The sequence below is a fragment of the Neopsephotus bourkii genome, unplaced genomic scaffold, assembly GCF_033783945.1.
Source record: "Neopsephotus bourkii isolate Nb327-2 ecotype Australia unplaced genomic scaffold, CSIRO-AGI_Nbou_v1 NB_1634, whole genome shotgun sequence".
NCBI lineage: Eukaryota > Metazoa > Chordata > Aves > Psittaciformes > Psittacidae > Neopsephotus > Neopsephotus bourkii.
Genome location: NW_026902109.1, coordinates 6,312,882 through 6,338,652, shown reverse-complemented (window position 1 = coordinate 6,338,652; position 25,771 = coordinate 6,312,882). Strand labels below are relative to the sequence as shown.

The 25,771-nt window shown below is 45.5% G+C and overlaps 1 protein-coding gene and 1 long non-coding RNA gene across 2 annotated transcripts; both read right to left on the bottom strand.

Moving 5' to 3' along the window:
- Window positions 1-1,109: 1,109 nt before the first annotated feature.
- EGR2 (early growth response 2) lies at window positions 1,110-3,130 on the bottom strand. Its single transcript, XM_061374016.1, has 2 exons — window positions 2,668-3,130; window positions 1,110-2,341 (listed from the first exon to the last, which is right to left on the bottom strand). The coding sequence occupies exons 1-2, from the start codon at window positions 2,843-2,845 to the stop codon at window positions 1,110-1,112; spliced, it is 1,410 nt and encodes a 469-aa protein (XP_061230000.1). The 5' UTR covers window positions 2,846-3,130.
- Window positions 3,131-4,341: 1,211 nt separating this feature from the next.
- LOC133223373 (uncharacterized) lies at window positions 4,342-13,943 on the bottom strand. Its single transcript, XR_009728545.1, has 3 exons — window positions 8,924-13,943; window positions 7,932-7,987; window positions 4,342-4,663 (listed from the first exon to the last, which is right to left on the bottom strand). It is a non-coding gene; the product is annotated as an uncharacterized LOC133223373 (long non-coding RNA).
- Window positions 13,944-25,771: the final 11,828 nt, after the last annotated feature.

The window sequence follows — 25,771 nt, the reverse complement described above, 5'->3', positions numbered from 1 at the left end:
CGCCGCCGCCCGGGACCCTTGGAGCCTCGAGGGCGAGCTCGGGCGGCACTCCGGGAGCCGCTTTCCCCGCCGGGAGGCCGTCGGGGCGGCAGCACTCGCTGCTCCCGAGCCCGCTAGGGGAGGTTGCCCGAGGCGGATTGTAACCACGGAACACAAAAGAAAGTGAGTCAAAAAAACCCACCCCGCTCCCCGGTTAATATCATCCCGTCTCGTCTCCGAGGGAAATCCCCTCGCCCGCGTCGCGGGTGTCAGTACACCGGGCCGCGGCCGCTGGTTTTCCGCGCCGGGGCGATGCGGTTCGCCCAGCGGCACCCGCGGCCGGGAGGGGGGTAACCACCCCCCCCCCCCCCGGGGCTGGCCAGGGGACCTACGGAAATAAATGTGTCAGTTTAGCATAATTAAGAGATTTATTTGTCTTCTTTTATAAACGTTGTAAGCACCTACCCTATTGTCGAAAAGTTTATTTACAGAGCGGCCGGAAAGAAATCCTCTCTCCTTCCAGCCTCCGTTAGTGGTTGTGCATTATTCGTGTTACCTGCTGCGCGCCGGACCCCGGCGAACAACGGGCGTCGGTTCCAGCCAGAGTATTTACATCCCGTCCCAAGTCCTACTACAAACGTAACACTTTTAAGTCACCAAAACCAAAACCCTAAACCAGTGCGTACAAAAATATAGTCTCTAAAAAAAAAAAAAAAAAAAAAGAAGAAGAAAAAGAATCCCAATATTAATAGGCAGAAATGTACAGCCATACTAAAACCAGGGAGGGCAAACTTTCCGGTCTCGGTGTCGCCGCTGTCGTCGGAGCGGATCGGTAAGGCACCCCCCACATGCAGACAGGGGACCGGGCTCTACACCACACAAGGCACCAAGGACACCTCACCACGACGGCACTGCATGCATCCATCCATCCTCCCGCCGCAGCCCCTATGTACACCCGCCGGCCGGCCGCCCCGCCCGGCCCGGCCCGACCCGGTCCGGAGGAGCCCGCGGCGCCGCCGAGTGCTCATCGCGCTCCTCAGGGCTCCGCTCCGCGCTCCGCCGCGCTCGGCTGTGGCTCCCCGACTCCGCGGCTCGGCGGCTCAGCGCTGGGTCCTGCGCGCCCCGCTCCCTCAGGGCGTCCGCGTCCGCGCCGCGCAGGGGGCCAGGGTGGCAGCGCCGCTCCCGCCGCCGGGCTGCGGGCACCCGCCGGCGGCGGCGGCGGCTCCTTTCCGCTCCTTCTGGCGCAGGTGGATCTTGGTGTGCCGCTTCCTCTCGTCGGAGCGGGCGAACTTCCTGCCGCAGAAGTCGCAGGCGAAGGGCTTCTCGCCGGTGTGCGTGCGAATGTGGGTGGTGAGGTGGTCGCTGCGGCTGAAGTTCCGCATGCATATGCGGCACTGGAAGGGCTTGTGGCCCGTGTGGATGCGGATGTGCCGAGTGAGCTCGTCGGAGCGGGAGAAGCGGCGGTCGCAGCCCTCGGCGGGGCAGGGGTAGGGCCGCTCGTGAACCGGCGTCTTGCTCGGCCGGTTGGGGTACTTGCGGGGCCGCAGGATGGGCCGCAGCGGCAGGTGGTGCGGGCTGTAGGCGCCGGCGGGCAGCCGGGCGCCCGCGCCCTCGCCCCCGCCGCTGCCGGGAGCACTGCCGGGGGCGGTGCCCGCCGGGGGCGCCCCCATCGTGAAGTTGCGGATGGTGGAGAGCGGTGTGAGCGGCGGTGGGACGCGGAGCGAGTCGAGGGGGCAGGGGAAGGGCTTGCGGTCGGGGCCGGCGTGCAGCTCCCGTTGGCACTGGGGCGGCGGGAAGAAGCCGCCGTACTCGGGGATCATGGTGAAGAGCCCGCCGTCGGCCGCCGCCGCCTTCGGGGAGGGATAGGAGGGCGGCGGGGGGAAAGGCAGCGCCCCGCCACCGGCGGCGGGCAGGAAGGCTGAGGAGGGGTCTTGCGGGTACAGGTCGCCGCAGCCCGAGTAGGGCGGCGGCGGCGGCGAATAGAGGTGCTCCAGGTCGGGCGGCTGGCCCTGCGCCATGGTGCAGCCGAGGGCCCCGGCCAGCGGGTTGGGGGAGGCAGCGGAGGCGGCGGAGGCGGCGGAGGCAGCGGTGGCCGAGGAGGCGGCGGCGGAGGAGGCGGCGGCGGCGGAGGAGGCGGCGGCGGAGGAGGAGGGCGTGCTGACCCCCTGCAGGATCCCCGCGCTCACGATGTTGATGATGCCCTCGGGGTAGCAGCCGGCGCCGGGGTACTGCGGGTCAATGGAGAATTTGCCCATGTAGGTGAAGGTCTGGTTGCGGGAGGCCGGGGCGTTGGGCGCGAAGCCGCCGCCGTAGGGCAGGTCCAGGGTCCGCTTGTCGCCCATATCCACGTTGATCATGCCGTCTGGGGGGGCAAGGAGCCGGTCAGCCCGCCGCGCTGCCACCCGCCGGGTGGCCCTGCCCCGGTCCCGACCGCCACCCAGCCCGGCCCGGCGCAGGGTTGCGGCGCGCACATGTTGCGCTCCGGCTGCGGGGGCTCCTCGCCGCTCTCAACTTTTCCCCCCGAAACGGGCGCGGAGGCAGGGCTGCCGCGAGGGGCGGCGGGAACCCCCCGGCAGGGCGGCGGGCGAGCCCTAGGGGCCGCGATCCCCGTTCCAGTCCGCCCTCCCGCCGCCCCGGGACTCCGCCGCCCTCCGAGGTCCGGCCCGCACCTGTGCGGGCAGCTCTTACCTCCTGCCACACCGCTCATCTGGTCAAACGGCCCTGCCAGGTCGGCATTGGGGAAGATCGCGACCGAAGTTGGCAGCGCGGCGGAGATGTCATCCGCGGGGTAAATGCCCTCGGGGAGCTGGTGCACAAACCCGCCGAGGGTCACCGGGATCTTGTCCACCGCCTTGGCGGTCATCATGGGGGCGGCGGGGCGGCCGGGGGAGCTGCTGCTCCCGGCCGGCGGTGCGCGCTCGGGGCGGGGAGGGGAGAGAGAGGAGGGGGCGCTTCCCCCTGCCGCTCACTACCGGCGCGGGGGGACTGCGGGCAGGCGGCGCGGCGTGCAGGGGGGCATGTGCGGGCGGGCGGGCGGCCGCCCCGTCGCGGCGGTGCCGGTGCCCGCGGTGCCCCGGGAGAGCCGCGCTCCCGCCGCAGCTCGCGCTGGAGGACAAGTCTGGCGGTAAGTATTTATGGGGGCCCCCTGAATGCCCGGGACGTCACTGCCCATATAAGGACTGAGGAACGGGGCCCGGCAGTCACGTGGGCGCCCGCATGCGGGACCCGCCGCCCCGCTCCCGCCCCGACTCCCCCCCTTTCCCCCCCTACTCCCAGCGTTGCGCGCCCCGCGGGGGCAGCCCCGACCCGCCCCGGCCGCGCTCGGCCCCCGCCGCGCCGGCAGCGCCCGGCCGCCGCCTGCTGCGCCGCCCAGGGGGGTATTCCGGTGGCGGGGCCCTTGTCCTAAAAAGGCTCGAATCCGGCCCCGCCCCGCCTGTCCTTTTTAGGGCTCGTTCCGGAAAATGTTAAAAAGCTCGGAAAAGCAGAGGAGGTCCCGGGGCCGCCCCGCCGGACCCCGCTCACTTTCTCGAGCAGCCCTTAACCGCAGAGCGGCGGCGAGGCAGAGAACAGCCGCATGCACGGAACCCGGCTGCTCCTTTCTTAACAACAACAACAACAAAGATATTATTTTTGTGAATTACGGGTGGAAAGAGCCGCTGAGTGCAGCGAGCGCGTCGTGCTTTTAGTGGAAAGTGTCAGATCTATATATACCCCCGCGAGAACGGCCCCGCCTGCTCCGCCGTCGGTGGGTTGTTATTGCTGTCGGAGGGAGCGGCGGGGGGGGGGCGCGGCGGGGGGGGGGGGGGGCGGCGGGGCCCCCGCCCCCCCCCCCCGCCTCGTCCCGTCCCCGCCTCTCCCCCTTGCTGGGACCGGTGCCATTTCCACTCCCTTTTGCTTTCCTTTCCCTATGCTCTCCTCCACGACGAGGGTATCCAACTAAAGAGTGCTTAAATTCTAGCTTTTTCTTCTTTTTACCCCTCTCCAAGTACTAAAAATAATCTCCCTTGTGCCTCCCTTCCCAGGAGAAGCCCATCTTTCATATGCTGTTCCCAAGCTGAGAGCTTGCAGCCCCTACATCTTCTTGCTGATGAGGGTGTCAGATGTAATGATTTCTGAGAGCTGTATCCCATGCTATGCTCATGTCACTAATCTTGTTACTTACGAATATTTCATCTCGTGGCTGTTTATTCCCGCCTTTTGGAAAGCAGCTCTCACATATGGTTTGTAGCGTGCAAGGTCCCTCTTCAGTGGTCTGCAGAAGTAAAAATACCCCACTTGATGACCCAAGCAGCAGAAAGACATGGCAACATATGAGCGATGTTACAAAAGCATACTCCTGCTTCAAAGCAACGAGACAGAGGATACATGGGAAGGCTAAACACCCTTCACTTTAATTTTTAACTGCAGATACCACTATTTACAGAGGTTAGCACATTACAGTGTGTGCCACAGACGTGTGGCGTGCTTGGGTGTCCCTGTGACTCATGCACTTACCCCCCTCTTGGGTCCCAAATGCTGTCCCCAGGTGCCTGTCCCCCAGGCCTCTCTTTATCCATGCAACACCTCACACCCGAGCGGAGAAAGGCTTTTTCAGTTCTTCCACTTTTCTTTCACTGCCATTAGTAAGGCTCCAGGTTTACAACTCCTCTGGTCACCTTGGAGCTCAGGCTAGACAGGAGCGTATCTGAAAAAGTGAAGGTTTTGGGGGCAGTTGTCACAATTGTTAGGGAATAGTAGACATAAACCTACCTATTTTCCTTGATAGGTGGACTGGGGAAGTATGCCCAGTAATTAGTAAACGTATAGTACGTGTTGGTTTTTAATGTAGATTTTGTTACCAGTCCCTTCTAGCACTTAATGTACAGCCAATACAGTTTGGCATATAAGATTTAGTTGAAAGGAAGCGCGTGTTCCATTTCAGGAGGATTCTAGATATTTTCGTTTAAAATACCTATCTCAATTTAAAAGTAAAATTGTGACAGAGAGACAGAGAGAGAGAGAGACAGGTTCTGGGAAATTTGACTGAGAAGTAGGAGCAATTGTATTGTACCTTTCCATTACAGCCGAGCTATAATTGGGCTAATCACTACTATGAAAGAACAAAATATTGGAATCTGTTGTGTGCTAGGGTGAGTTACTTTACATGAATTTGAGAAACAGGTAATTCTAAGCACAGTATTCTCCTTCCTGCAAAATGTCACAGGTGTATCAGATACAGTTTTTAGGGATACCCTGCAACATCTTCCTGTGTTATTTGAAAATATCACATGCCGCTGATGCCACACAGGAGAAAGAAGAACCAAGGTTTCACATCCCATCTTAACCTCCCCGTGTCTCAATCCCACATTTGAACTAACATGGTAAATTTAGTGTTCTTCCGCTACAGAGAAGGTTTAAATGAAAGATGGATATGAATAAAATGTAACGTTCCTGCTGGCTACTTCACCTAGGGGATTCTACTACTAGTTGAATTTGTTGGTTAATTTTAAAAGGCTTCTTAAGAATGGGGTAAATTGTGCCTGATTTCCAGCCTTTATAAGGACAATCAAATCACTTGACTTCTCTCCGTGAGAGCTTTGTCTTAATGGCAGCAGGATCTGGTGCAGAGCAATTTGGAAACATAGTTAATGTTTGGTCTTCAGGAACATGTTGACAGATGAAACTCAAATGTTTCTGGTCCCTTTTCGGATATTCTTGCTGTAGTGTTTGCATGTGCTTAGAGCCTTTGATCCCCATTTGGTTAATTATAACAGACTCTGGGGGTTAGACTGTCCAATTCGCACTGACGTCAATAAGCCTTAAACACAAAAAATCATACTGATTCCTGTGGTTGCTATAAGCCACGTGGTTTCATATGATGGACAGATTGCTGGTTTAAATTGCCCAAGCCCCACTTGCACTACGAAGAGGAGCTGCACTTCATATGAGTATGACGTGTCTGGCTGGGTATAGCCTTGACTGAGGAGGCTTCAGAGCTGAAGGGCAGAACTTCTCTGTTATTCCCAATTTCTTTGAAACCAGCCACCTTTGGATTTATAGTATTTACTCTTTTTAACAAGGTGCTAGCTGACACTGCACTGGGTGTATTTTCCTGCAGTCATTCTCTACCACAAGAACCTGAGACAGAAGCTGCAGAAATAAAATTATCCTTGCCTCTATACCTGAGCTTGAGAGTGGCTGGGCAAGAAAAGGCAGCTCATCCTCTGTGGAGCTGGCAACAGCACTTAACCAGCTTAACATCCCATTTGAGTCATCTCTCCAGGGGTTACTGTCCTTTTGTGGCAAAAATCAACCAATCTCACATGCTAACCACAGCAATGCTAGTGGGCCTGCTTGGGAAACGCACCCTGCCACTTCCACGTTAGGGTGGCCCCGGTTCAGCAGGTGCCCTCGAGAGTAGGACTTGTTCCTGGATAGGAGATGAGCGACCCTGTCGTCTTACAACAGCAAGAGATGTCTCTCCTAAGTCTGGGCTAAATTCAGGTTGGGATTGGTGGGGTTTCTTAGTGTTTCACATAAAAGAGAACTTTCCAGAGCTCAATTTCAGAGTTTTCAAATTTGCCCCTTTCACTGGGGAATGCAGGGACTTGTCTTGTTCTCACAGGAAGAAATTCTGATTTACTGTGCTGTGTTGACCCTGGATGGACACCAGGTGCCCACCAAAGCTGCTCTATCACTGCACTCCTCAACCAGGCAGGGAACAAAAAAGTGACAAAAGGCTCATGGGTTGAGATTAAGGACACAAGATCACCCACCAATTACTGTCACAGGCAAAATACACTTGACTTGGGGAAATTAACTTATTACCAATCAAATTAGAGTAGGATAATGAGAAATAAAAAATTAAGACATTCTTCCAACCCTTCACTTCTTCCCAGGGCCAACTTTCTTCCCAAATTCTCTAGTTTCTCCCCCACGGTTGCACAGGGGATGTGAAATGGTGGGTTGTGGTCAGTTCATCACACGTTTCTATCTCTCCCCAGAGGACTCTTCACACTCTTCCACTGTTCCAGTGTGGGGTCACTCCCACAGGAGACAGTCTTCCATGAACTGCTCCAGCATGGACCCCTTCCATGGCTTGCAGTCCTTCATGAACAGACTGCTCCAGTGTGAGTCCCCCCCGGCCAAGGTCACCAGTCCTACCAGCAAGCCTGCTCCAGTGTGGGCTCTTCTCTCCACAGGTACTGCCAGGACAGGCCCCAGCACAGGTTTCCCACAGGGTCACAGCCTCCTTCAGGCATCCCCCTGCTCCAGGGTGGGGTCCACCCAGGCTGCAGGTGGATCTGCTCCTCTGTGGATCTGCTCCTCCATGGACCTCCATGGGCTGCAGGGGCACAGATTGCCTCACCATGGTCTGCATCATAGGCTGCAAGGAATTTCTGCTCTGGTGCCTGGAGCAGCTCCTGCCATCCTTCCACATGGACCCTTGTGTCTGCAGAGCTGTTTCACATATTCTCTCTCCTTTTTGTGGCTGCATTTGCCTGGGTTGTTTTCCGCTTCTGAAATCTGCTATCCCAGAGATGTTACCACTGTTGCTGATGGGCTTGGCCTTGGCCAGTGGTGGGTTCATCTTGGAGCTGGCCTATTGGCTCTATTGGACATGGGGGAAGCTTCTTGCAGCTTCTCACAGAAGCCACCCCTGTAGCATCCCCACTACCAAAACCTTGACATGCAAACCCAATACCTTTTGTTTTGCCAGTGGTGCCTGCTGGATTCCCAGGCTGTAGGCAAAAGCCACTTCCCTGAAATCTCCTGTGCCTGTCCCTCACAGGCGTGCTACAGACTCTCAGCCTGTATGGGCCTGTTGCTTAAACCTGGTGGTACCCAGCCAGGGAAACCTGCTGTAAACACGAGCCTACAGAAAACAGCTGCCTAACTGCTGATGTGCTAGGGGAAGGGGATGGTTAAAAAGTAGAGGAGAAGGCATCCCAGTCTGCCCTTAATTACAGTACCTTAACCACACTCTGCAGTTTTCAGCCAAGGCTACTTGTTGTCTTGGGATGAATGCCTGTAAATTTTAAGGAAGTAAACGACTTCATTGTGAGGATTTGGCTTGGCAGAGCCTTAGCAGCATCCTGAAGAGTTATTTAAATGTCAATAACGTTTTCTAATTTGGGCCATAGGAATTAAACAAACCCGTGCGGAATCAGCAACTTACTAGTTTAAGGTTGTGCGGCTGAGAACAAGTGTGCGTGACAGAGAAAACTTCCAGTCAAATAAAAGTAACAACAAACTCGTTTGCCCAGAACCTCTTCTCGTTATTAAATGCGCAGAACATTTCCCGTACATGGCTTCTAGCACATTTATTAAACCCGTAGCCCTGCTTCTGCTCACCGCTTTCGTTCCTCACGTAGCAGCGGCGGAACGGAAGCTGCCGCGGCCGGCGGGAGGTAGCCGGGAGCGTGTGCGGGCTCCACTGCCCTCTCCTGGGGGAAGGCGCTCCCTGGAGTCGGCGGGGATGCGGACGCTGAGCAGAAGGCCGTGCCCTGGGCTGACTGAGAGTGCTGCTGGTGTTTCACCGGGTAACAGCACCCCGAAAACTTTACATCACAACCGTGCTACCTAGAGACATCAAAGCATAGTCCGGTAGAGTCGGGAATTCCAGCAAGGGCAGCAGAACTGCCTGACGACAGGCCCACAGGCTGTGATTCCTGTAGTCCCAGAAGCGTCAGGACAGAGTCCACACACCTGAGAGAGGTGCTGGAAGCAAGCCACAGAGGGAGCATCCCTGCTAAAAGGTTGAAATATTGGCTTTGTGTGGTACTTGCTGGAGGAATAACAACAACAAAAAAAGGTTGCTTCTCATAACAGGGAGAAGAGCATGGATATACGTATCATTCATGGGACAAGACCCTCAAAATTATAGTGACTGTTTCTAAATAACAGCAGTCTGACTGCTAAGCTCTACTTTCTAGTTCTTTCTTCCAAAACTAGTTTCACTTACCATTGTATTTCCTGCTCTAATGTGTCTCCTCTGCTTTGTGCAAATGCCACCTTGCCCCATGGCTGCCCTGGGCCTTTAGTCCAGAGAGAGACTAATCAAGCACATCCCTAGCAACGCAGGTGGCCTTCTTCTTTGAAAGACTGAAATAAAACAGAAAGTGTGACAATTTCAGTTCTCTTGTCAGTCCCACTACCTGGTGTTTGAGTACTTTGAATGCTTGTCAGAAGGTTTTCTGGGCATACTCACTTTTATAGTACTGAGTATGGCTTTTCACCCTCAGCTGAGCAGTAAAGCCATGTATGGCATCTCTTTTCAGCCCACCAGAAGAGAAAGCAGAACTTTGGCACCATTTTTCAGGCAGTCTTTTGAGAAGCAGGAGAGCTGTGTGGGGTGTTTCTCAGAAGCTTCCCACCCCTCCAGGGAAGCTGGAGCATTCACAGTATTTCTAGATTGCCAAGGACTCATTTGCCTTTGCCCTGTCTGTGTACCACTCTCAGAACCTGTTTAAATTTATGTCTTATTTCCCTGTGCTTTGGTCTTAAACCAATCTGCCTTGAGCCTTGAAAACCCTCAGCTCTTTGTGCTGGGTAAGTCAGTCTGAGTGTGATTCTGGCTTTTCCTTAGTTTTTATCATGGTTTATTTTCTGCTCCTGAGGACATGTCTACGTGCTCCAGTCTCACCAGAAGACCATCCTGACTGTGAACTCCTGAGGAGAAGGCTGTTCAGGTTCCTCTTCAGCAAAGTTACCCAATGGATGACTTTCTGTCAGAAACTGCCAACAAATTCTCTTGGAGCAGGATTATTACTTTTTTTAAATCCCACAGGAAATTAAAATAAGCAACATGTTTTGCTTCAAAATTTGTAGGGCTACATCTTCAGGCAATTAGTGCAAGTTTTCTGATGCTATAACCCCTACAAGTCTGAGTAAAAGTCTTAATTGGACATGATTTTATATGAGGTTTGGTTAATTTTTAAGTCTAAAACTCAAACTTCGCCTTAGGGTGAGCATGGTGCTTTTCATTCTGTATTTGGTCTGCTTCCACCTGATTTGCAGGAGTTTGTTTCTGTCTTTGTTTTGTTTTCTTTCTGCGATGTATTGTCCTTGTTCTTCCAACTCCCATCTCATTTATGTCTCTCTACTCTCTATTGTCCAACTTCTTCAGCTCTCCTTTCTCTCTTCCCCCTGCTGCCTTTCCTCTTCCTTGGTAGTTCCTTTTCCTTCCCCCTTATCTCAGCAATTGCTGTCAACAGCTATATTTGGAATAGAGTGGGAACAAGCTATTCTTGTGACTTTACTTTGAAATAACTGAGAGGAGCAGATGATTTTCTTTGAACAAATAGAGGATACATTGAGGAGAAGACAGGCTAGTAAACTCAAAATTATACTGTTAGGGAATACCTGCCCAGCAGGTTTGTCTTTCCCAACTCCTGGGATAACTTAACCAGCTATTAGTTTTTGTCTCCTCTGTTTTATCTTTAAATCTTCCTTTTGTGCAAAAATTCCTCTCTCCAGGTTAGTAACCCGAGTTTCTGACAAGGCCTAGCTCATCACCACAATGTCTGAGCACTTAAGTATCAAGGGGGATGACTGCCACCTAGAATCTCAGATGCCAGAATTAGCTGAAACAGGGCATATACTTGTTTAACACTTGAACTCAATGCCGTTGTATATTCTGGTATAGTGACAGAATACTGTTAAAGAGTCCCATTTGTATGGGATAGAACAGAAATACGCTGGGAGGAACAATTTCCTATCAAGGAACATGATTTCTCCATGTCCTCTCACATTAACTTCTCTTCACCACCTGTTCCTCATCACCCTTTAAACTGCTGTAAGCAATGCAGTAACAAAACTAGTGAGAAGCAGAGCCATACAAACAGGAGAGTACAGAACGTATTTATCCCTATCCCCCATATTTCTGTGTTTATACAATTAACTCCCACATTGGCAAACCAAACAAGAAATGAGGCCAAATGAGAAATTCAGCATCACAGCTTAGTGTTTTGTGCCCGTGCCAGAAGACCCAAGTCTATTTGTCTGCTCCCAAGTGAAGCCAGTTCTATTAAAACTGTACCGCTGTATGCTTTTTTGTGTGTGAAACTGCTTCATACAGGGAGATATGTGAAATTGCACACAGAAAGATGTATGGACAAGATCTCTCCTTACAAGTTAAACAATCAAAAGAGGGATGGCTGCTAGAAGTTAGACAACAGGCCCGAAGGAAATGATTCTTCTATCCATCAATGACTTACTGGGATTTCATAAAGCAGCTAACACAAATGGTCATGATGACATGGGGCTTCCACTATTGTCTCTGCAATAACTGTTAATAAATTCAGTTTGCCAGCAGAATACGTATCGATACCGATATCTTAGGAGAGCAGGGCTGACACAGCTCTAATGTTTTTCAATCAGACCATCTAACAGAAAAACAGATCAGTCTTTAAGCAAACATTCTTTTCTGTGTCCACACTGCTACTACTGCCACCACTCTTCAGATCTTGAATGTGCTATGTCAAACAGAGGCTAAGCAAAGGGAAAAAAGAATGATCCAGGCTAAGATGTGACATCTACTGTCAGCGCTGCCACTAATCCCCCACAGAGACTGCCAAGTATCTCTTTGGGCTTCTGTCTTTTAAAACTGAGCTCAATTTGGTGTATGTAGTGGATATAAGAATATGATAATATTTCGTAATGAATTAAAGGCAAGCTTAATGGCTAAGCATATTTCACTGGTATCAGATAAGTTTTTGCAATTCTGTGCTGCCATAGAAAGTGAATATATTTTATTTATATATTTCCAACTTCAGGTCAACAGACAAATGAACTTGGATGCATTTGAAAACACTGCTAAATCCATGATGAACTCACAGAGGATTTAGCCCTTCCCTGTTACCTCTTACGCCCTGTCCCATACTCACCATGCTGGCAACTTGCAGTTTTCCTCTTGGTCTCCTCAATTCCACATGCTCAGCAGAGCTGAATGACACAGCTGTAAAAAGCATCTGAAAAATAATCTTTGGATTTAAGGCTCCTAGGGCAATACATGGGACACAGACCCAGGCCAGTTTGCTGAAGAGGGAGCTAGTCCACAGTTGTATGGCCACAGACAAGTCTGCACTCACCCAGGGTCAACAAACTGCTCCCCGGGCTCTCAGGAATGCCCATGTGCCTTTGCTTTTTATTATTGAGCAGATGCAGATGTGTCTAAGGCTCAGCTCTATCTAAGCCATAACTAAACACCACTGAGATTTGAAAAGCAGGCTTTTCCCAACCTCCTTAGTCTGGACCAGCTAAGGTGAGCATTTTGTGAGCCTTTTTTATCACCACCCGGAAGGGAAGGATTTTTATACCCAGAGTTATAGTCCTTGCACACAGTGTGTGATATGCTGGACTCAGCCTTCTTTTCTGTCTAAATGCAGCGGAGCACATTTCTTCCACCACCTTGTAGGACAATGCCCCAAACCATGTTTTAGACAGTCTGGGGCCTGCCTATGTCTTTCTAATGCAGACTTTGAACTTTACATGAAGTAAGCTAGCTGGACTGGCTCCACAGCAGAGGTCAGGGTACCTGTCTGGAGAAGAGCCAAAATCCAGTAGGAAGATGCAGCTGGTGTCCCTATTTCCTCACTCTAGCTTCTAGCAGGTCATGAGGAGCTGACAGGCTGTGCATCTGGAAGAGGGTTAATGAGAAAACTGTAAGTGTTCTGTTGCAAGTATCAATTTGCAGTTACAACTACAAACTGCAAGTACTTCCCAGACATGGAAGCAGGGACAACCCCTGTTGCCATAACCTACAAAGGACAGAGGAAGAAAAGGTGTGAAGAGACAGCAGCACCAAACAGATGATGTTTTTCACTTTTATTCATACAAAATTATCAAGAACAGGAAGTACTCACCCTGTGATGTAAAACAGACGTTCCTTAAATTTAGGCTGAATAATCACCGTATCATAAACCCCGTCCCGTGATTTAGGATAGTGCTTGTGCTGGATTACACCGAAAACACCAGGCCTGCAGCATGCCTGGATAGGCTGCCCAGGCCTGACATGGACTTTGCAGGCCTTCTAATAAGCACGCTTACTGTAATATGATTTAAAGTTGACAACATGTCAAAAAACACACACAGTGTCAGAGAAGGAAAGAAATGTTGCTTCCCTTTCTATCCCCCAACCTCATTACAGGCAAAGGAAAAATAATGTATGTAGAATAATACTTCACAATCTAAAGAGTTTTTCTGGTTTCTAAATCTAGTGAAGAGTCATTGTATATTTTGACAGAAAAATGAATCAAAATAATAAAGTGAATACAAAATTATATTGCTGTCAATAATTTAATTTACACAAAATAGCACTGTGACATAGTAATTGTTATATATGATGCAGCATTCAGTATAATATTTGGAGAATACATTATAGAAAGTCAACATTTAACTACTGAAATCAACTTACATAATCAAAGCTGTCAGGGAATCTTTACAGTTTTATATTAATTTGAATGTAATTTACTATAGAGGTGTCATTCTTAGAGGTGCTTACAATAGTTAATGATCTCTGCATTTCCATTATAAAATCCTATTTTCAAAGGTTTATAACTTGGTCGTAAGAACTTTCAGCCCTCCGGCACATTTCCCCTTTCTTTACAAAAACTATGGTAGACATTTTAAACTTTTCTCTCAGAGCAGAAAGTGTGGTTACTTTCAAAATTCATTTTGAGGATTTACTAATTTGCTGCTTCCTATCCAGGGAACTCAGAAAAAGAAAGGTTCTTCACAGCGGAAGACATTACAGTTACATTATTTTCTTCCACTTTCCAGACTGTATCACCCCTAAGCCCATTTTTCTTGCTGAAATGTCTAAGTATCTTCCAGTATTACATGCAAACCTTCTCTGCATTGTTCCTTCTTTCCTTCCTATGTTGATGCCATTAAGTTTTCTTCTAGGTCCTTCTCCTCTTCCCAGTCTTTGACTCCTGGCTATGTTCTATGCCTTCTCACGGATGTCCACACTCACTTTGGCAACTGCATCAGTTAATGGGTCCTCCTGGCTACACATTTCCTCATCCTCACCCCCTTTTTCAAGCTGCAGCCCTAATTCACTTTTCCAATTCATTAGAAGTCTAACAATTAGTTATGCTCTATCAAGTACATTTTTCTCTCTGGTCTTACAGGCTTGATTCATACTAGACATTGCCCATCAAACCACTTAGACCTGCTCTGTTGGCTGGTGATTTTAAGTTTACCAGCCACAGGAACTACACAGCCTTGAGACACCAAAGCTAGTCTTTCTGCCCAGGACATAGGACATTGCAAACCAATTGTCCACAAACACACTGTTACAGATCATTTCCAAAACCAGAATTTGAAATGCAAATTGTCAGCACAAAGCTATGATCCATAATAAAAGCAAAGCAAATAATTACCTTGTCTGCTTTGGTAGACCTGTTCCAGTTCATGGGTCTAGTTTTCACAAATCCTGCTCAGATTCACTTTTTTCATCCACATCAGTCAGCCATCAATTTGGAACCCCTAAACCCTAATTTTTGTATAACCCCAAGTGTTTTAGGCCAGACATGTTTGAGCCAACATGCACAACTGTGTCTGAAATCTAAATTATCACTACCATGTAAACATCTAGATTTACAAAGAAATAACTATGTCACTCACCCAGGATCTCTTTATTTTCCATGCAGGAAGAACTTTTTAAAGTATTTGTGGTGCTGTATTCCAGCCATTCTGTCATTATGTGGCCTCTTTCACCCAGTGCCAACACTTACCCAAAATACTCACTTCCCTTTTTCCATCATTGCCATTTTCCTTGTTTGAAAAAAATGACTGTATTACTAGTAACTTGATGATGAAACAAATAAGATGGGAATCGCCTTTCTCTTATGCATACTGAAAACAGATCTATAGTTTTGGACAAAAAATATCTGTTGCTTACGTGTCACATTACTGGAGCTGGAAAGAAACACTATTTCAAGACTATTTCACAGGCATGATGTTTTGATGATGGCCTTGATTCAAGAAAAATGTGGTCATATTTAGACTAGATAGAACCAATGGCTGACTCATGATGACTTAACTCTGTAACTAGGGCAGATAACAATGGGAAAGATAACACTGGGGGTATTCTGTTTGATCCTTCAGATCAGATTGATAGTTTAGTAGTACAAAAGAACTCTAGAAATCACTTGTTTTCCCCTAGTGGTTATTCAGCTGGACACAAGCAGGATGACTGTCTGGATAAATCATATTCTACACCTCAGATCTTTATTCTGGTTTTGGAAAAAGAAAAAGAAAAAAAAAAAAGAAGATACTAGAGGATTGGCTATAACAAGGACTACTGGCTGAAAGTTTCCAGATGTTATTTCATTATTCTTTCTGCTGAGAAAAAAGAACTAGAAGATGAAACTTTAAAATCATCATCAGAGAAGTCAAGAACTGTAGAGGTCTCTTTTTCCTGCAGAATGAATACAACCTCACAAGCACAGAACCAGAGAGGACGTTCTTCCAGACTGGATGATGGTTCCTGCATTTTCACTGTTTCTCCCAGAAAAATGTACCAGACCAGTTTATCTCCATTCAATATTTTTACCCCTTGAATCTGAATGAAGAGGTTTTCCTCTAATGTAGGTACTGCTGCCCGCTCTCCTGAGGTTGACTCCCACTTCATTCATGTATTCCTAGTGCATCAGGGATGTTAGTGGCTACTGGCTTGCAGCCAACATCCCACACATTTCCTCCACAACACAAATGCCTTAATTCTGACCCACTGCCTTTCAAGTAGATAGTGAAAAAATCAGTCACAAAGAGCTTTGCTTTTATCTGTGTTTCTCCTTCAGAAAGATCTGAAAAAAAGAAAAAAAAATAAAAATCAGACATTGTACTTTTCTTTTTCAAGGTCCACGGTCAGCAAGGGTGAGATTTGGTGCCTGAGCCCGAAAAGAAGCTGAAGGCACTCAGACGGTGGTGCTTATAGCTTTGGGTGAAGGAAGTTTGTAAGCAGGGTAACTGCAGAGGGGGTGGACCACATGGCCTGCCGTCTTGCCAGCGTCACATCCATCACCTGCTCAGCAGCTCTTCTGCACGCCATTCCTTCTGAAGCAGTTCAGCCATCACCTGCTGTAGGAGCCTGTGTTTTCAGGAAGGGCACTGAAAAAAGGTAAGAAGGGACAGTAACTTTTGGCACCCAGATGAAGTTTTCTACCCTCAGCACAGAAATTAAGAGCACAGCTGATGTTACCTGATAACTGTGAGGCAGTGTGTTCCAAGCCCAGCATCTAAAGGGGCAAGAAGAAAATGTACATGGGCAGGTTACAGGCCTGGCACAGCCACCACTAGTGAATTTGAGTTATGACAAATTATGCAACACACATGCATTCTTAGACCCACAAAAGCCAAACACATACATGGTTTTAAGACCAGTCAATGTAAAAAAAAAGAGGTAGTGGAACAAAGCTGTCCATTTCATAACTTCATTGCACACAACCATAGGGGAAAACAGCACAGACAGAGAGGTCTTACATTTATTAACATAGCGAAGCAGAAGTGAGGAGATGTACAGTGATGTTCACAGGGGAACATGGAGCCCAGAATTACAATCTGATATACTAGGAGGGCTGGAATCAGAAGCCAGGGAGAAAAAAGCATTGGCAAACCACTCAGTTGTTTTCCAGTGGTGCTGTAGGGATAAAATAAACTAACCTCCAGGTTAACAAGTTATGTAGCCAGAAATATTTGAGAGAAGAGTTTAAGAAATAAATATAAATCAAAAAGGTATAGAAAAATAAAACCCCAAAGACAATGACAGTCTGGGGAAAATCACCAGCAAGTGCAAGACAGATGGCCAAATCTCGTGATACAGATAGAAAGATAGTCCACTTCATTCAGTAGAACAAGACAGTCTGGAAGACTAGAAATAAGAAAGCTAATGAAAGTGGAAAATAAGGATTTAAAGAAACCATTACACTGACCGTGTATAAATAAAGTTTCAAAGACTCCACATATGCTAATCTGAGGAGCAGGATGGCGAGAAGTTTGGAGACAAATGAAAAATTTCCCTCCTTGGTACAAGGGGCAAAGGTAGAATATGAATGGAGGGTAAATGTATTTGGTACTGCTCCAGCTGATTACAATCTCAGAAAAATGACATGGAAACCGATGTTGCCATATACTGAATTTAAGGAGAAATACACAAGATGAACTTGAAGAACAAAACTAAAATAGTAAAAATAACATAGGTTAAAATACAAGCTGCAGAAAACTGACAGCAGGAATGATTTCAGAAAAAAAAGAAGATAGGTAAATTGGATAAAACAGAGGAAGAGGCTGGCACCCATCACTGCCATGACACTTGCAGTACATCTCACTTCCAAGTGCAGAGTCCAATTTGGGAGAAGGCAAGAATCAGAATATTCTCTCTATAGGGAAAAAAAAAGGCTTCTTTCTTTTGCAAGTTCTTGTGTCAGTAGCCATTTTATGGGACTGCCAATCATGGCAAGTCAGCTGAAAAGCTAGATCATTTTCTAAAGCATCTACCTTCCTAGAGAAAGATTTTAAAGTTGACTGTGTACAATCCAGCTGCTGCTTTTAATCTTTCCCTGACAACAGTAGTTGTTTTATTACTTTGACAGTCATTTTTAGCCCATGAATAGTACCACAGTCCTTGTAAGATAGGAAAATTCTTTTGATCTACAATTTCATAAGGTTTAACAATGGACAAAGGGTTTTTCTGGTATACTTGACCACACACTTGCTGAAGTTTAGGCTTAGAAGCAATAAAAAGGCACTAAGCTATCCATTTTGAGAAACACAAAAATCCTTTTTGACAAGTAATGACTGTCAGAAAAAAAATTGTTGCAAAATTACTACCTATTAATAGAAAATTAAGAGCAAGGTTACCCCTGAAATAATTTTGATGCATTGCCAAAAAGAAATTTAAATTTCATACTGTTTTAATATAGTGTGATCTAGAGGATAAAAAAATATGGATGCAAGATAGGCATTGTATATGAGCACAAAAAAAAGGAAGGCATTTCAAGCTGTCTGTAATAACTAAGAAAAACGGGGAGAAGACTCAAGCAGACATAGAGCAGTTTTCCAGCATTATGGCTTGTTCTATTTGCTCTACAAGTAAGAACTTTGTTTTGTGCAGTCTGAAAAAACTGAATAAATTAAAAATAAAATATATTTCCAAACAAGGATAAAAAGCCATTCATCAGCCATTTTGAGTGAAAAAAGTATTTAAAAGTTACTAAAACTGTAATTTTAATTAGTAGAGGCTGCAGTACTTTAAACACTTACATATATGTTTAACTTCACACACATGTGCATCCCATTTTCTTGTCCTATTCGCATTGAAACCCATTCTGTTTTTGCTTATGTACAAGGAATTAAAACAGAAGGCCTTTATGATATTAAAAGTGTAAGGGCAATGTTTCTAGGGGAGCTATCTATTTAGCAGCTAGTCAGCTGGGTACATATGTACCTATGGAGAATATTCAGATAACGTGCTGAACTGCAGTCTAACTTCAAGTTCTTTCTAAAAGAAGTGTAGCAGAGGCTGTACACACACACACACACACATGTGTGTATTAGAAGCTGAACTGATGAAGCCTGGGTTGAGTTTCCGTTGAAAACTATAGGTCTTATTGGCATTGCCAATTTCTGTAAAAACTTTCATTCCTAAAATCCCACACCAAGCTTAAAATTTAAGCAGAGTGAAAAAAAATAATTTTTTTTTTTTTTTTGCTGGGTGAAGTTAGAAATTGGTCATCTTGATGCTTAAATGAGATTGGCTAGAAGGAAACTAAAGGAGGATGAAAAAAAGATCCTCTCCCACCCTTGCACTGTTCAATTGTTCACATATTTATAGTATTTCTTAAATAAGTATTTCAGGAGACAAAACTATTGGATTTCATGCCTTTTGCTAGACAGCTTTTGTTTACAGCCTCTTGAAATTTCCACAGAATTCCCCAAAATCACATTTTCTGGCAAAACACCAGCCTGACTCCTACAGTCTAACGTTTACAACACAGTATTTTCAGCTAAACCACTGTCCTTTGGTTTCATTACATTCTCATACCAAAATACTGAGATGTCTCTGTGCAATTATTAAAAAAACACAGAAGTCCTCTACAACCAGCCGAAACTGACCCCAGTGTCACTGACCTTCAGAAATCAACTCTTAGTGCAAGCAGAGATCTTCACCTCTGTTTCTCCAGTTTTCTAGATTTCTAAATGAAAGTCTTTTTAAAGGTTCACCTTCACCCTAAACTCTTAAAGTTTAGGGCAGCTCCAACATTTTGGAATAATGCACAACTGAGCTGTGCATATGCAAGACACTTCTTTCCATTCTTTTTCCTGATTAGGAAGACTCAGAGGGATGAATTTTGGCCTGTTTTTTTGCTAACTATGTTTAGAAGTTCCTACAGAAAATCAGCTTCTTGTGACAGGCCATGCCTGGCCTTACAACAGGCCTAGCATTTGCACACTCAGCTCACTCAATTGACTTACTCCCTGCCCTTATCAGCTCTTGGACTTCCCTTTGAAACCTCAGTCCACTAAAGAGGGAAAGGTGGACTTACTACAGGAAACATGGGCTCATGTTTCTGCATTCTTTATGCCACATCTTGCAAAGTGCTGAAGATAATACACTGTGCAATAAAAATGAATGAAAATTTGAAAGCACAAGCAGATCTGTGCTCTGATAATCCATGCAAAATGCAGTTCATGAACATGTCTTCTCCAGTAACTCTAAAAAATTAAAAAGAGGTCTGGCTGCAAACCCTACTGATGCTATGAACAATTGCCCCTCACAAAGTAAGATGCAGCTTTTGGACTGTTCCCAGCACAGCAGTGCCTGGGTAGCTCCTGCTCACCCAGACTGCTACCATGCAGCTGACAAGCAGATCACTGCATGTACAAGGCAGCAGCGCTATGAGGCCAGCAGGAACTTTGTGAGAGTGAGACTGGTCAAGCTCTGAGGGGCAAAGACTACCCCACCATTCTGTTGTCTATAGTAATTCTTATTTAGTTGATGATTTATGTCTGCAAAAGCATCCATTTTTACACAAATTATTAATCAAAAGTCTAGATCCACTGTTTCTGATTTTCATCACTGACTTTAGGAATATTTCATGTAATAAATCTAAAGTAGGTATGAATAAACAAATACGGCATTACACTAAGCTTGTTAATTATCCACCGAGCTACCCAGTTTTAGAAGTACACACGGTACTGGGAGTTCATGGAAGATGAGTTTGAAAAAGTTAAAATTATCATCTACATGATCAGAAACCTCATTTCACTTTTAGCTTCACCTGCTTTGGATGCTTTGGTTAAAAATGTATTAATAATTTCCATGTTGTTATTGTCTGATTTAGCATATTATATCTTTGTATGAGATTTCAATGTTCTACACACTGTACCTAAGAAGACTAAATTCTTTCTAGTGCAGTATTCTGTCCCTGTTAATTTGTAAAATAACAGCTATTCCTTCATGTTTGGAACCAGAGAAACAATACAAAGCTTTTCACCTTATAAGGGGAAGAAAAAAAAAAAAGGTTTTTTCTCAATTCGAAATAAAGGACCCAATCTCTTGGCATCAGCACACTGATTCAGATCATCTCTTGTAGAAGGACACAAATGTTGTCTTCTGAATTACAGTCCCAGTTGAATCTTTTCTGCATAGTGGAGCAAATCATAAATGTAAGGCCATCATTAGCAGATAGAGCTTTCACAGAATCACAGAATCCCAAGGGTTGGAAGGGACCTCAAAAGATCATCTAGTCCAACCCCCCTGCAAGAGCAGGATAACCTAGAGTACATCACACAGGAACTTTCCTCAGGTTTTTATTCGTGGACACCCAGAATTTCAGCCATCAGCCCCAAGACAAAAAGAAAGGAAAGGCCAAAACATTTGGCACCAAGCTGTGTTCGTAAGGACACTCCTGCAAAACCTCTTCCATGCACTTAGAGAACAGTACCTTCTTTCATTCAGGCTCGTCACCCTTACAACTCCTCATCTTCTTCCTTGATGTGACAGTGACTTCTGCAGCAAGCACATTCCCACACCTTCTTCAGGAAGAAAGGATGCTTGTTTTCTCCTGGCTTCATTTATTTTTGCCTGCAGTACCAGCCAATATTCAGTACTGCTGTACCAAGGGTGCTGCTGCAAAATGCAGGTCAGTGTTCTCTCAGTTCCATGGTAATCTAAGAAAAAAATTACACTGATGTAAAAAGAATTCAAACAACCAAAGGACTCCCGTAGCCTATACACTCTTGCTCCCCATTTCTATGTGGTTCTCCCAGCAAGTGGCCCTGGCCAGGATGTTGCAGCATCATTCTAACAGTTGGCATGAGCACCGCTGATTCACCTTCCTCTCAAGTTCCCATCTTCTCCCTTGTATCTGAAACTGCTTCATATTACTGGAGATAAGGAATGATCCTCCCCTAGTAAGAGATGCTGTATATATAAGGAAAAGGATGAAAAAGGAAAAATAAGTTTGCTATAATATATATACATGGACATATATATAGCATTTGTTTGCATCTACCTGTTGTTCTAAATTTCTAACATGTAGCTAAGAGAGCATTTGGCTTGCAGTTTTGGGAAGGTGGTTTCTCATACAAACATATAAGGCTACATTCCAGCTACAAATGGTTTTGTTTGAACATATAACACTGGAACAATAGGAAAATATCTGTGATAAGCTTTTACAGATGATGTTCTTAAGCCTTGTGCTGGTGTATTAGTGTTGCTAAACCCAACAGACTACAGTAGTATCCCCTTGATTAAAACTCATCAATTTTCTATGAGAAGTTTTATAAACAGAGAAAATGTCTGTATCCCTGATAAATTGAATATTGATATGAGACAAAACCAAGCGTCCAGAAAATTTTCAACAAATGAGGTACTATTGTGATACGCGTGAAGATCTCTCAGAAAGGAGTACATTTATTGCTAATAAGCATCCAAAGCAAGCTGGATACCTAGGGCTGCTGGATTATTATTAATATTTTTTAATCAATAAATTGTGGAGGAAATTGCGGAATTGATATTAATCTTGCCCCTTAACCCTTCGTGCTGTGAGATTTCCTCAAGGTCTATTTAAATTTAATTTCATAAATATTCCTTGAAAGTAGAGGCTTTAGAAAAAAAATACATGACCTGGGTGCCCTGTACTGAAAGGTGAGATGGGCTATATTTAGAATTACCTTTGCAGAAAGGGAACACCTCAATAAATGCTCTGCATGGCCATTTGTGACAGAGTCTGCCAACGCAACCTACATTTTTTACGCTAATAGTACAAGCCGGAATAAATATTATCTCCACTCATGTGACAGACCTTTGATAAAGTAGAATTGGCCTGGTTGATTAGGAGTATGTGTCAAACACAGATAATGGGGGAATCCCTTTCAGCAGCAGCAAACCACCTCAGCAACCATAATGAGACCAATTTAATGAGCCTTCTGTTTTGCAAGAGATATTAATTGCAGTCCTGTCACATAAGGTACAATTCAGATAAAATACGCAAAAAGGAGGGAAATTGGATTTCATTACATTTTTGTCATGATTATACATTTTTTTGCAGGATCATAAATCTCCCCAGTGATGATCTAAATACTCTGGGTGGCTGACAACGCTGCCATAGAACAGTGTGCATTGTTATGAAGGATGTTGAACACTGGAAGAATGTCAGGCTTTCCATTGTATCTTTCTGCCATTACGATTTTTATTCTACTCTAGGCAATTTTTGTATATTTGTTTTGTAAAAACAAAGAAAGAAGGCACCACTCCTCTGTATCCAGCCACAAGGATGCTTCCTAAACTGTCGCCAGTATGATCATGATCTTATACATGTTTCTGCAAGTGCTTCATTTGATACTTCTTCAATGAGGCTCACAGACTTAAACATACATCAAAGAGTTGTGCTGGATTAGAGTGCGAATTATCTGCATGCAAGTAAATGAGAACTCCCAGTTCAGTGTTTCAATAGTTGTACGCTCATCCGATTGCTATTCATAATAGAATATGTGTTTGTGTATTATATAAGCTTTGTACTGCCAAAAAGAGCGCTCTCAGGCAGGGCTCCTTCAATTAAGGAGATGGTTGACCTGCCAGATGATAGATGCTCCTGGCTGCTGCATGGCAGCGAGGATGCTCTCCCGCACTACATCCTCACCTGTGAGTCAGAGCAGCTGCAGGCTGATCACCTGTATGTGACAGATGCTGAACAGAAAGCGCTGCCCAGGGCTGTGTTGCAGCACTGAACAAGTCTCAGCTACCAAGTTGCACATCTGCTTGTGTTGAGGATTTACCATTAAAATTAATTCTAAAAAATACATTGTTACTTCACTGGACATAATGTCCTTCTGAACGTTGTCTTCTAACAAGGAGTAGGTATACTTACAAGGAAACAGTGGCTGCTAAGCTCTTACTACAATATATTCACCCCTAAGTATTACCAAAATATACAAAAATTGGAGAGACACAAATTTAACTCCTTGTTCCTAATACAGCTGTCAGGCTCAAAGAGTTCAGTTTGCTTAAAGATACTGCAACAGCAGTTTTGCAGATAGCCTTGGTGCTGGAATGCTGAACCTTAAAGCTGTTCATAATCTTAAACCTCTTGTCCCTGCAATGCCAATAACTTCAAAGCCATGACATGTACAACCTGTGAAACTTGGTCATCAAAAGCTTGATTTTTTTGCTTATTACTGAGAAGGAACTAGGTGGGGGAAAAAGCAAATATGGGGTATTTATTCTACAAAATACATTAATGGAAATTTTTCTTTTTCAGCAAGGAACAAGGACACCCACAAGGACAAATAGATTCAAGACAGTTTAGGACATCATAAGAACAGAGAGACTAAAGCTGGTTGGTTATGAGAATTCAGGCAAGGACAGGCTCACCAGCAGAGTGGTTGACTTAAGGTGACATGTCAGGCAGCTTCTAAGGAAACTTTCCTTTCACACATTGATGCCAGCAGTAAAGTCAATCATTTTCTGCACAAAGCCCGCATATTCAGGAAACGTGGCATTGAAATTCAGCCAGCCATGCACATACTGCAGAATTCAAAGCATAGTGTAAGTCTGTCAGCCAAATTAAATGAAACATTGAAACACACTTTTCAAAGTCTGGTCTTGTTCAGCAAAGTACTTGCGTGTTTTGGACATATCTCTGAGTGACAGTGGTTCCTAAATCCCATCCTCAGAATAAGACTCAGGGCCACATATGTCCCTAAGATGCAAATATGTACTAAACCTGGGTTCTCAAAAGTATCTTGGAGTCCTAATCTGTATTTTTAAAGTCCCAGTTAGAATTTATCTCCATTTTAGGAACCTTGATAATTTCAGAAAACCTGTCCAAAGAGTTTAATTTGCTTCTGAAAAGAGGTGCTTTAAAAACTATAAATATGCAATTCACAGTAATAGAACCTCAGCATGTACTCCCATACCTGCTGGACTAGAAAGGAAGTCTGACACTGGAAAGAGCAGCTTTTTACTGCTTGTATGGAAATACTGAGATCATTTCAGGTGACCCTGTGCAGAGATAAAAGGAACAACAGGGTTTTTATAGGCAATATTATCTGATTGTAAGAAAAAAAACCCCAACCCCAATATGTGAGAATATTCGTTGGTAAAATTATTGAATAATAATTTAATGATTTTAGGATTTGGGGTTTTTTAGATTTTCATTAGGGGAAATAATGATAAGGTAAGACAGTGTAACATACCATTTCATATACATTGCACCCTGACAATATCCTTTTTGAGATTAGTAATTTCATTTTTCTGAAAAGTACCATGTACATATAAACTACTTAATGAAATACGAGAAGCTGTAGTCTAGCAAGCTCCTTCCACATTCTGAACATGAAAGGCTAAGGAGTACACTAGAATATTGATAATCCAATGAAATATTTTGATGTTGTAGTTTTCAGTAACTACAACTCATCAAGAAAGAGAAAGAAGAAAAGAATGAATACGTTAACTCATTCTGACTGTCTTTTGTACTGTCACATCATGAGCAAATAAGAGCCTCATGTATGTAAAAGCAGCATTTGCTCTCTCCTACAGGGAGATCACTTACCCACTGAGCTGGGACGGACCCTTTTCCATGACCTTTGTGAAAGTCGCTCCCACTCTCCTGCAGTTAACATGTTCTGAAGATCACCCTTTGTTTCAGTGCCTTTGGTCACATACTAGCAATGGACTCTGCTACACTGGAATTAATCAAACAAACTGCTCCAAGGTTTAATCTTTTATACAGCAGCTAGCGCAACAGAGAATGTCATGAGCTCTGCATTTGTATGCATTCAGCAGAAAAAAGTATGTGTGGCATTGCCTCTGCTGTGATCAACATGCCTATTGATATTTTCACATTGTTCCATGATAGCTGCTTCCTTAAACAAGCACCTATGAGTAAATAATATCAAGGACAGATCTGTCTTCTTATATTCAATTTCAATGACCATGATAAAACCTCTGAGTATCCAGAAAACCAGCCTTCCGGTATAAAGGAAAACTCAGTTTTCAAACCAACAACAACTGACCTGCCAAATATCTAGACTTGTCAGGATCAGTGTTCAAATGTCACAAAGCAGTGCTCCCCCACTCCATAGCCTGAGCAAGACATACAGGAAGGTGTCAGATGCATTCTAGTGTTTTTTTTATGGCTTTTCCAGGACACTTGAAACACCTCAGGTGAGCGCGTATCTGACATCCTGTTGACCCTTCAGTTTGCTCTCCCTGTATGGCACCAGCTCTCTGGGGCTCTACAAAAAGAAAAAGCTCCCAGGAGACCCTGACGCGAAGTGGCAGCTGCAACGGTAAGACATC